Source organism: Podarcis gaigeae (genome assembly GCF_964106915.1).
Source record: "Podarcis gaigeae genome assembly, chromosome: 16".
In the NCBI taxonomy this organism is placed as follows: domain Eukaryota; kingdom Metazoa; phylum Chordata; class Lepidosauria; order Squamata; family Lacertidae; genus Podarcis; species Podarcis gaigeae.
In genome coordinates this window covers 24650726-24662774 of record NC_139693.1, presented here as the reverse complement: position 1 = coordinate 24662774, position 12049 = coordinate 24650726, and the positions used below count along the sequence as shown (strand labels likewise).

At 50.8% G+C, this 12049-nt stretch overlaps 1 protein-coding gene across 10 annotated transcripts in view; it reads right to left on the bottom strand.

The window, feature by feature from the left end:
- The window catches only part of SMTN (smoothelin), a 79502-nt gene that overhangs the window by 48595 nt on the left and 18858 nt on the right, over positions 1-12049 (bottom strand). For 8 of the 10 annotated variants that reach the window (XM_083717062.1, XM_083717064.1, XM_083717067.1 and 5 more), the window contains exons 3-6: positions 5218-5378; positions 4485-4593; positions 2450-2528; positions 318-421 (exon numbers count right to left, since the gene is read on the bottom strand). In XM_083717062.1, coding sequence (XP_083573188.1) covers positions 318-421; positions 2450-2528; positions 4485-4593; positions 5218-5378 — 453 coding nt within the window. The remainder of the gene's footprint in view (positions 1-317; positions 422-2449; positions 2529-4484; positions 4594-5217; positions 5379-12049) is intronic. The other 2 variants (XM_083717059.1, XM_083717063.1) reach the window with 1 other exon arrangement.

Genomic DNA, 12049 nt, shown 5'->3' with positions numbered 1-12049 from the left:
TAAAAATATGGATTATTGCCTCATAAGAAAAAGTTTTAAATAGAGGGTCTTTATATGATATGCAGGGGCCCTGTTTTTCCCTATTTCTTTCAGTGTCACATTCCTTTTTCTTTAAGTGTCACAAACTCCAAATGCGCACTATTTCACGTTGCGTACTTAGACTCAACAACGTTTCGGCCAATCTGTGAAAGAATTCATTACAAGGTGAAGTGCGTGAGGAATGGAATGGGTGGAGGTTGGGAGGTTTGGAGGAGAGGCAGAAAGAAGAGCTGATTTGTACGTTTGTGACCTTCTTCTTGCACATGACTTCCGCTCACCTCAGAGATGCCCCCGTCCGCTGTGTTTCCTTCCCTTCCTTTGACCCCCAGGGCCTCATCCGTCTCCCGCCGGTTGTAGTAAGCTTTCCCTGCCAAAGCTGCAGCTTAAGAGAGGAAGAGAACAAATAAAGCAGGTTTCGCCTCTGGAGGTTCGCTTCCCGGCACGTATTTGCAACTCATCGCATACGGCCCTCAACTGACTTCCGCAAGGCCCCCATGCTGCCTCTCCTCTGGCCAGCGGATCCTCTTCCCTGCCACAGACCCGCACGCTCTTCAGCTGTTCCCACCATCCTTCCGCCCGCTGCCACACAACTGAATGGCGGCGGCTGAGAAATGCACCAATCAGCATGCCCCGCAGCTGTCCTCACTGCCAATTGGTTGGGCGGCATGCTTTTCTGCATAGTTGACAGGCGGGTGGGGCCCAGGCCCGCCCACCACCAGCATGGATCCAGCCAATGGCCTATCTAGTCCAGCATCCTATTCTCCCAGTGGCCAAATAGATGCCTCCCCTGGGAAACCCACAAGCAGGATTCTCCCCAAAGAGGCATTCTGCCCCTCCGCAGTTTCCAGCAACCAGAATTCAGAAGCCTTGCCACTTCTAATCATAGAGGCAGAGCACAGGCATCATGGCTAGTAGGCACTGAAAACCTCCACCACCTCAAATTTATTTGATCCTCTTTTAAAGCTGTCTACAGGGCCATCTTGGGACGCGGGTGGCGCTGTGGGTTAAACCACAGAGCCTAGGACTTGCTGATCAGAAGGTTGGTGGTTTGAATCCCTGCGACGGTGTGAGCTCCCATTGCTCGGTCCCTGCTCCTGCCAACCTAGCAGTTCAAAAGCACGTCAAAGTGCAAGTAGATAAATAGGTACCACTCTGGCGGGACGGTAAAAGGCGTTTCCGTGCGCTGCTCTGGTTTGCCAGAAGCGGCTTAGTCCTGCTGGCCACATGACCCGGAAGCTGTATGCCGGCTCCCTTGGCCAATAAAGCGAGATGAGCACCACAACCCCAGAGTCGGTCACAACTGAACCTAATGGTCAGGGGTCCCTTTACAGGGCTGTCTTACCCAAAGGCACTAGGGGTGTGGGGCACCAGGCCGAGAGCCCAGGGCCCGAGAGTTGAGTCCGGAGAAGAGACCACCCGTTGGTCAGAGTGCCGTGAAAGGCTCTTCTGCTGCGGGCGGCTCTGTGCCACAAGTTCGGGGGTGACTGAGCCAGCAAGAGGCTGAGGCCCGGGACTGGGCAACGGGGGGAGGGTGGATCTTTGCACCCTGGCACCATATATGCCTAAGACAGTCCTGGCTGTCTAGGTTAGTGGCCATCACTGCCTCCTGAAGAAGCGAGTTTCGTAGTTTAACAATGTACCGTGCAAAGAGGTTCTTTTATCTGCCCTGAATCCTCCAACAATCAGCTTCACTGGATGTTCCTGAGGGCGGGATTCAATAATTTTAAAAAGCCGTACAGTGGGACCTCGGGTTAAGAACTTAATTCGTTCCGGGGGTCTGTTCTTAACCTGAAACTGTTCTTAACCTGAGGTACCACTTTAGCTAATGGGGCCTCCTGCTGCTACCACGCTGCCGCTGCTCAATTTCTGTTCTCTTCCTGAAGCAAAGTTCTTAACCCAAGGTACTATTTCTGGGTTAGCGGAGTCTGTAACCTGAAGCGTATGTAACCTGAGGTGTCTGTAACCCGAGGTACCACTGTATTTAAAACAAGTTTGTTAAGGAGCCACAATAATACGCTAGGTCCTAAAAATATACAGTGGTACCTCAGGTTACATACGCTTCAGGTTACAGACTCCGCTAAACCAGAAACAGTGCTTCAGGTTAAGAACAGAAATTGTGCTCCGGCGGCGTGGCGGCAGCAGGAGGCCCCATTGGCTAAAGTGGTGCTTCAGGTTAAGAACAGTTTCAGGTTAAGAACAGACCTCCGGAACAAATTAAGTACTTATCCCGAGGTACCACTGTATATAATAAGCAACAAATACAAATAAGCAAAATGGTCTCTCAGCTGTTCCTTCCGCACTTTCGCCAGCCTCCTCCTTTCCGGCCCTCACAATTCCTGGAAGACACAACACAAACACCCTGGGGGGTTTCAGGTCTCTCTTCCTCCCCTTAAGTCAGAGCCCGTCATACCTTCAATTTCTTCAGCACGCAGTTTGCGAATGGCGGCACGGATCAGTTTCCGTTCCTCATATTCGCTGGCCGCCCGCATCTGATGGGAGAAAAGGAAAGGTCAGCCACTTTTACAGGTTGGCTTCATCCTCCGCAAGTCAAGGCCAGCTCTGGGCCAACTGGGAGCAGGCAAGATAGATGCTGTCAGTCCGAACGTGCACGCGAATACCCGCTGGTTAGACAAGTCTGTCATTTGTATTCATTTTTTTAAAACGATGAGAAACATGGGTTATCTCCACATGGTGAAATGGAGGGGCCAACACTGAGAAGACCCTGCTTGCTTTTCAAGGAGGGACCTGTTGGCTGCAAGGCGCAGCCAGACACCCTAAAATACAGTACTGAAGGGGTACACTCATCTTCAGAAACCACACCCCCTCTCATTGGGCCTCCAGCCTTGCATCACACTTCCCCTGGATCCTTTTGAACGGCTGAGATTTTTAAATTATTATTATTATTTCACAAAATTTAGCCAGTGCTTGATTGCAAAAAAAGTGATTGGTTTGCCACAAAGATAAAACGATGAAATTATCATTCGGAAAAATTCACAGCCATTGCAGAAAGTTAAAATAACAATAGATTACAGTCATACCTTGGTTTTCAAACAGACTGTTTTTCCAGAAGTTTGTTCGACTTCCGAAACATTAGGAAACCAAGGCGCAGCTTCCGATAGCCTTCTGAATGCACCAGGTGCACCAGAAACAATAGCAGAAGCCGCTTCGGACGTTCGGCTTCCCAAAAAAGTTTGATGACTGGAACACTCACTTCCGGGTTTCGATCGTTCGGAAGCCGAAACATACGAGTACCAAGGAATTCAAAGGTCTCAAATACAGTCGTACCTCAGAAGTCAAACAGAATCCATTCTAGAAGTCTGTCTGATTTCCGAAACGTTTGACTTCCCAAGCGCAGCTTCCGATTGGCTGCACAAAGCTCCTGCAGCCAATCGGAAGCCGCGGAAGCCCCATCAGACATTCGACTTCCAAAAAAACTTCAATAACTGGAACACTCACTTCCGGGTTTCGATCGTTCAGAAGCCGAAACCAACGAGTACCAAAGTGTTTGACAACCAAGGTATGACTGTAAAAGCAGATTAAAATTCGCATCAACGTTCTAAGCATCTGGGTGGGCTTATCTAAACAAAGAAAAAATGTTTTTAGTGGGCTCTGAAAAAAGTACAGTGAAGTTGCCTGCCTGGTATCAAGAGGCAGGGAGTTCCATAGGTGCTGCCTCACTGAAAGATTGATTTCTGACAACGGGGAACAAGATGTGTCCTGGGACTCTAACAGTGCCTCTGGCATGGCTGGAGGGCAGAAAGAGGCAGGGGAGTTTCTGCAGAAACCAGCCTAGTGTCCTAAGGCAAAGTGCACATTCATTGCTCCATCTGACTTTGACTCTGGCCCTACCCACCACCAGCACGCGGCCCTCAGAAGGTTGTCCAGGAGAGAATGTGGCCCTCTGGAGGAAAAGTGACGCCGCCCCCCCCAAAATCCCTGAAATACAGGGACAGTTACATGAGCTGGCCACTAAATGGCACTCTTTCTTTGCCAAGGCACTTGGCAGCGGCCGGGGAAAGAGACAAACGAGGCAGTTATCTCCCCAGAGCCTGGAGAATGTCGGATCCAGAACTCCCAGCCAGATCAGACCCAAGTAAAAAGCTGCAGGAAGGAAGCCAGCAGCCTGCCACTTTGCAATCGTGAAGTTCATATTGACATCACGCTTCTGAAAATTCAGAGCGTTTTCCAGAGAGTTCCCGCACTAAAAGAACCCATTTCTTACAAGTGCAGATCGAAGCGGTCAAGTGGGGGTAATCTCGGAAGTAAACGAGTACCGAGTATATTGCAAACTGAGACAGTTTATACTGAGAGAGGATGGGGCTTGCCCAACAGCAAGAGACAGGATTCGAACGCGGGACTTTGGCTCTTTGTTCGGTCTCTTTATCCCCTCTGCTTCAAAAGCCAAGGCTGGCACGTTCAAAAGAGAAGGTCCCCAAGCCACTCACCAAAGCAGTCAGTTCCTCCACATCCTGGATGGTTTCCAACTTCCCGGATAGGATGTCCAGAGTTTTCTGCTGCTGCTGCTGCTTCTGCTCCTCCTCCAGCCGCAGTGATCTGTAGGGAACAAGGGACACATCTTCAGGTGGGGGGTGATGGCTAAGATCTGTGAGACCATTGGCCAATAAGCTGGCAGGGAGGCTTTTTGTCTGACCCCCCTCCAGCATATCAGGGACAGAAACCTTCCTAGAAGGTCGCTTTATACTGAATCAGATCAGTGGGGTCCATCTACTTCAGCACTGCCTACACTGACCGGCAGAGGCTGTCTGGGATTTCAGATGGAGATCTTTCCTTCCCGTCCCTACCTGGAGATGCCAGGAATCGAACCAGCGAACTTCTTTCTGCATGCAAAGCAGATGTTCTCCCTCTGAGCTACAGCCCTTCACTATCCCGAGTCAGACCATTGGTCCATCTAGCGCAATACGACCTACACTGTCTGGCAGCAGCTCTCCAGGGTTTCAGGAAGGGAGTCTTCCCCGATTCGCATGATACGTGTGTAGAGGGCACATCATCAAAGCCACCTGCAGCCCTAGAGATTCCGCAACCCTAGAAATTCCGCAACCCTAGAAATTCTGCAACCCTAGAAATTCCGCAACTGATTCTGCAATTATTTAAAAGTAATGGGAGGAGAGGCTAAGCAAGCAGATTAGAGGGGGAAAGAAAGGGGTTCCGAGGACCCACCTCAGCACATTCTCCTTGTTCTCCTGCCGTTCTGCACAGCGCTCCGTCCGGAAGCGTTTGGATGCCAGCGCCTCCTCGTCTCGCTCCAGTTCCTGCCGCCGCAGCTCCCGGATGGCGGAGCGGATCTGCCGCCGCTCGGTCAGGTCCAGCGTGGCTTCCAGCTGTGTGGGGAGGGAGGGGTGGCAGCAGCGTAAAAGGCAAATGGTCACTCCGGGACGGATAAAGGGCATCGTAGAGACCGGCTCCACCCACCCCGCTCTGGCCCACCTCGGCTCAAAACTCTCGAGATTCCGGGCGACGACGCACACAATGGAGGCAGTGTCCCGGCTGACACAGGGGACCAGTGTCCCTGCAGCCACCCACTCTCCCGGCACGGAGCCCAATGACCCACGCACGCGACTGCCACTAAGCCTCGGACGGTGGCCAGGAGACCTCCACCCAAAGAATGGCATCGCTGGGCACATACACAGACACGGGCCTGAGCAGCAGGGAAAATCCCGAGAGGTGGTGGTCTCAAATTGGGAACCAGAAACCCCACACAACACTTGAGGAGGTCAAGAGGCAGGGATAACCTCTCCTACCCTCCGGTTCCGAGCAGTGGGCAAGGACTGTCACGGTCACTTTAACAAATAAAAAAAAGCCGATTTGTGTGATGCCCTCTGCCGTACTTGAGGGCAGATACCAAAAGATTCCAACCGAGAAACGAGTCTGCCCCTGTGGAGATGGTAATCTGGAAACAGTGGCTCATGTTCTCCTGTCCTGCCCCCTTTATAAAGATCTGAGGAATGGGATCATTACCCCACTCTGACTTACCATCCCAGGCCGCACGTCTGTGGCCACACTTTCTTTTATCAGATCAAAATGATCAGACAACAGCAAAGGTTGCTAAGTTTATCGAGGGTGCAATGAGATTAAGGGCCACTATCTGAACAATAATCTTGATTGCCCTTTTTACCCATTGTCGTCTTTTTAATTGTATATACGGTTTGTTTTATGTTGCTACGGCCGTTGGCTAATGCGAATAAAGTTTATCTATCTATTTTCAAGCAGATTTGTGGCACCAGAGACCCATCTGCAGTGCACCCTTAAAGCAGTATCGTGCCGGGTTGAACAGCCACAGCTTCCTGCAAAGGCTCCTGGGAAATACAGTTTGCGAGGGGTTCTTGTAGGAGGTCCTTATTCCCTCCCTCGCAGAACTACGGTTCCCATGGTTCCCTGGGGATGGATTGTCAAGCCGCTCCAGGAATTGCAGCATTAAAATTACCAATAAAAATCAGACATTAAAAAAGAGCAAGGGCTGCATTTGCACCATACTTTTAAAGCGCTATGGTGCCGCTTTTTAAATTCTTTTTGTTTTTTGCATGAACCTTTTTTTCGCCCAAGAAGCAAGGTAACATGCATGGTTGTGTCCCTCCTCATTTAGCCCACACAACAACCCTGTGAGGTAGATTTAGACTGAGGAGCAGCAGTGGGCCCAAGGTCACCCAGTGAACGTCACAAGGCCAAGTGAGGATTTGAACCCAAGCCTCTCCCAGGTCCTAGTACAGTGGTACCTTGGTTCTCAAACTTAATCCATTCTGGAAGTCCCTTCTAAAACCAAAGTGTTCCAAAACCAAGGCGCGCTTTCCCATAGAAAGTATTGCAAAACGGATTCACCTGTTCCAGACTTTTAAAAACAACCCCTAAAACAGAAATTTAACATGAATTTTACTATCTAACAAGGCCATTGATCCATAAAATGAAAGCAATAAACAATGTACTGCAGTCACACTATCAATCAATCAGTAGCTGAAGTGGGTTCCACACAGTCACAAAAACAAAACAAAAAAGCAGCAAAAACAAAAACGCAAAATAAATAGCAAAAACAGACAGACCTCAGCGTAACACTCAAAAGGGAAGTGTGGCACTCAGAATGGAGCACGTTCGGCTTCCGAAAAAGTTCGCAAACCGGAACACTTACTTCCGGTTTTGCAGTGTTTGGGTTCCAAGTTGTTTGAGTATCAAGATGTTTGAGAACCAAGGTACCACTGTACAACACTCTAACCGCTACACCACCCTGGCTCTGATTTAAACTGTCATGGCTGCACACCTTTTCCTCGTGGGGAAATCTCTGGACTGCAATTCCCATCATCCCCAGCCAGCGTAGTCTGTAGCCAGAGATGATGGGAAAGTGCGGTCCAAGAACATCTGGAGGGAGAGACATCCCCTGATCAAAGCCAAGCCACCACTGTGGGTGTCCCGCTTCCTGCTGGGCGTGTCCACGACCCTCCCTCTCTCAATCTCTCTACCCCCAGCCCAGCCCTGTACAGCAGTCAGGCCCCGTCTCATTTCCTGGATGTGGGGTGGGGTAAGGGGTCATGCTTCCCAGCATTTAGCCTCGCCACAGCTGCATTTCCTGACCCCTTTTGTCTGAGTCAGGAAGGGTGCTGCAGAGGCTGCTCTCCGGAGCGTCTGGATTCAGAGACGGAATATGGAGGAAAGGCAGCAATGGGGAACAGCGTAGACATTTCCTGCAGCATATGCAGGGATTGCCAACACACATACACAACACACCGTCACAGCTGACAACAGCGCTCTCGCTCTCTTTCTCTCTCACACACACAAGCACACAGATAAGAGGGGACGGGGGGGGGCGCTGTGGTCTAAACCACTGAGCCTCTTGGGCTTGCCGATCAGAAGGTCAGCGGTTTGAATCCCCGCAGCAGGGTGAGCTCCCGTTGCTCTGTCCCAGCTCCTGCCAACCTAGTGGTTTGAAAGCACACCAGTGCAAGTAGATAAGTAGGTACCGCTCCAGCGGGAAGGTAAACAGTGTTTCCATGAGCTCTGGTTTCCATCACAGCATCCCATGCTGGCCACATGACCCGGAAAGTTGTCTGTGGACAAACGCCGGCTCCCTCGTCCTAAAAGCAGGGTGAACACTGCAACCCCTTAGTTGCCTTTGACTGGACTTAACCATCCAGGGGGTCCTTTACAGGTAAGAGGAGAGTTGGCACTGCAATCAGAATAATCTTCCCCAACCTGTTGCCCTCCAGCTGTTTTGGACTACAACTCCCATCAGCCCCAGGCAGCATGTAAGGTAGTTCAGCATTGCGATTCCCATATTGCAGACACAAGAATGGAAGGAGAGCTTGCTCAGTCAGGCCAATGGCCCATCTAGGCCAGCATCCTGTTCTCACAGTGGCCAGCCAGGTGCCTGAATGGAAAACTTCCAAGCTGGACCTGAGCACAAGAGCAATTCTCCCCTCCTGTGGTTTCCAGCAACTGGGATGGATTCAGTAGCATCGCTGCCTCTGACCGTGGAAGCAGAGCAGAGCCATTGTGGCTAGTAGCCTTCAATAGCCCTCTCTCTCCTCCATGAATTTGTCTAGTCTTCCTTGAAAGCCATCCAAAGTTAGTGGTCATCACTGCTTCTTGTGGCAGGGAGTCCCAGAGGTCAACCAGAGTACAACAATCTGAATTCCAGCTGTTAAGTGTTCTTCACAGACATGGTAAAATTATGGTCCACAGATTCAGAAGCATTGCTGCCTCTGACTGTGGAGGCAGAGCATAACCAGCTCGATAGGCCTCTTCTCCATGAATTTATTTAATCCTCTTTTAAAGCCATCTAGGTCCCTATGGCTCCTAGCAGTTCAAAAGCACTTCAAAAGTGCAAGTAGATAAATAGGTACCGCTCCGGCGGGAAGGTAAACGGTGTTTCCGTGCGCTGCTCTGGTTCGCCAGAAGCAGCTTAGCCATGCTGGCCACATGACCCGGAAGCTGTACACCAGCTCCCTCGGCCAATAAAGCGAGATGAGCGCCACAACCCCAGAGTCGACCACGTCTGGACCTAATGGTCAGGGGTCCCTTTACCTTTAAGTCCCTATGGCAGGGAGTTCCAAAGTTTTAACCATGTGCTTTTGTGAAGTTGTCTCTTTTAATAACAAACTTTATTAAATAAAAGAATGGAAATGGTTTATTGAATATTTGATAGATAAATTGTATACAGATAATAACACTGGTGGGATTATTGTCATAACCTGCAGTTTCATAAGAGTATATATTTAAAGTAGATGGAATAAGTGAACAGATTAAGTAAAGTTGGATAGGCAGAAGATATTAAAAATGAATTTAAGGAACCGCAGAAAGAGGGGGAAGGAAGTCAAGTTTTGAAATGTTAAAGTGATTGTAAAATTAGTGAAATGTATAAACCTGAAAAGCATAAATTTAAAAAAAATATATAAATAAGTTTTTTAAAAGCTTTAAACCACTGCACATAGAAGTGCTCTTTTGTGGGGGGCAGCGTGGGGAGGCAGAAGCCCAAGGCAACAGAGTGTTGTAAGACGTGTTGGTGCAGAATAACTGGGGATTCATCTTGCCCACCTAACCTAGCCAAACAGCTCCTGCTCATGTGGCATGTGGGGCAATCAATGGCAGAAACATCTGTCCATCACCCACTAGGGCTCTCTCTCTCTCACCACCCTATTCTCCCTCGCATGGCTGGCCACTGGCACAGCTACAGTTAGACCGGGCAGGACAGTGCCAAGCCAAGCAACAAGGGAGGGACTCCACCACGGCATTTCCCCTTGGATGCTGAAGGCAAGAGGTCACAAACAGCAGCTGCAGCAGCTGGAAAGAGCCAGGGCACACCAGACCCACTTCAGAACTCTCCGCACAGCTTTGATGCCTCCTTAAAATAGCCAAGAGTTGAGCTCCCTGCTCCAAGTTTTTCCAGCCCACTCGGAAAAGAGGGGGGCATACCCCTCATGATTTGCCACCCAATCAGTCCGCTATATACACGAGCAAGGGGGGGGGGAAGGAATCTTTGCCCAATGCATCATTAATTTACAGGATTTGCAGTCACAAGATGTGCTGAGCGAAGGTCACCGGTTTTAAAAGGGTATTAGACCAAATGCATGGAGAAGGGACCATTTAGCCACTATTAGGCAGTAGAACCTGCAGGTCCAGCAGCAGTCTACCTCTGAAGAGAGAGCAGACTTACAAGAGGATTGAAAGAAGGGGCTGGCTGGCGCTACCACGGCCCCTGCCAGGTCTACTCTCCCAGCCAGCGCAAGTGTGTGTGGTTCTTTGCCGTGGCTGCCCTCCTCCTACACTCCAGGGGGGAAAGCCTTCCTAGGAAAGCAGAAAGCTGCCTTTTACAAAGCCAAACTGCACTGGCTGGCAGCAGCTCTCCAGCGCTTTATGAAGCAAGGCCGACCTGGAGATCCCCTGCATACCAGGCAGATGCTCTCTACCACTGAGCTACATCCCTTTCCCAAGTGAGAACACTGGAAGGTGCCTTATAGCAAATCAGACCACTGTCCCATCTAGCTCAGTACTGCCTACACTGACTGGCAGCAGCTCTGCTGGAGTTCCGGCAGGGAGGCTCTCCCAGTCCTACCTGGGACCTTTCGCAAGCGCTTGAAGGCTGTACAACCGTCACCCCTACCCATCAGACCAACGAAACAAGCAGAAACTTCGGACTTGCCTGGCTTCCAGGGGTCCGAGGCAGACGGATGTGAAATGCTTGGAAAGGTTTTGGTTTTGAGGGGTGGGGAGAAGCGATTGCAACTTGGGGGGGGTAGGAAGGGCAGTCGGCAAATGTGCACACACAATGAGACAGAGAGACCCCAAGGCCACGTAAGCAGCCCAGGGAGGGCGGAGGCCAGAGGCAGCCCTCCGGGCCCTGCTAACAGACCAACCCCGCTCTGCGGCCAGAGGTTGCTGGGAGCCGCAGAGCGGATTCCAAGAGGAGCGCGCAGGGAGAATTCGGCGTCCTGGGCTGCCCTGCGCCCTGGGAAGAACAGGACATGCTGCGGCCCCAGCTCACGCTCCCCCGCCGGGCAGGAAATTAACGGTTATGAGCGGCCGGCCTAGAAAAACAGGGCCTCAATTTAAAGCAGGGAGTTAGCTAGGTGGAGAGGCAGCTGGAGGCAAGAAGGGCTCTGCAGGGCCAAGACGCCGCTGTTTTCCCAGACCAGGCGGGGAGAGCAACAGGGAGCAGTGCCTTGAGAAGCAAAATCCAGATGTTGGAGCAGCTGACGCAAGGAGCCTTCGATGCTTTTAGACAAGGGACCTTCCTTTCACCCAGATGCACATTTCTTAATTTTCTGTTGTCTGGCTGTATTGCTACCAGAACTCTTAATAAAGATCAGCCTTGCTTTCACTGCCTGCGCTCATTCGTCACAGACCGATAAACTTGGGAGACACTTGAGTCCTTTTAGATGGGGAGTTAGGCCATTGATAAAAGGCACTGCCTATTTTCTGGTGACAGTATAAACACCAGCAGCCTACACCTACAGGCTGATATGGATAGGTGTAACCCAGGCTCAGGTTTCTGCAGACACGTAGATGGGATGCGGGTGGCGCTGTGGGTTAAACCGCTGAGCCTAGGACTTGCCAATCAGAAGGTCGGCAGTTCGAATCCCTGCAATGGCATGAGCTCCCGTTGCTCGGTCCCTGCTCCTGCCAACCTAGCAGTTCGAAAGCACGTCAAAGTGCAAGTAGATAAATAGATATCACTCCAGCGGGAAGGTAAACGGCGTTTCCGTGTGCTGCTCTGGTTTGCCAGAAGCAGCTTAGTCATGCTGGCCACATGACCCGGAAGCTGTACGCCGGCTCCCTCGGCCAATAAAGCGAGATGAGCGCCGCTACCCCAGAGTCGGCCACGACTGGACCTAATGGTCAGGGGTCCCTTTACCTTTAACCTCGCTAGACCTTATAATGTAGTAGTTTTTCAAAAATGAAATAGCATTCCACATCTGTATGTTGCTCTTCCTCCAAGGAGCATGGGGTGGTCCCCTTTTATCCTCCTAACAGCCGTGGAAGGTAGGCCAAGCCGGAGCAAGCTTCAAAC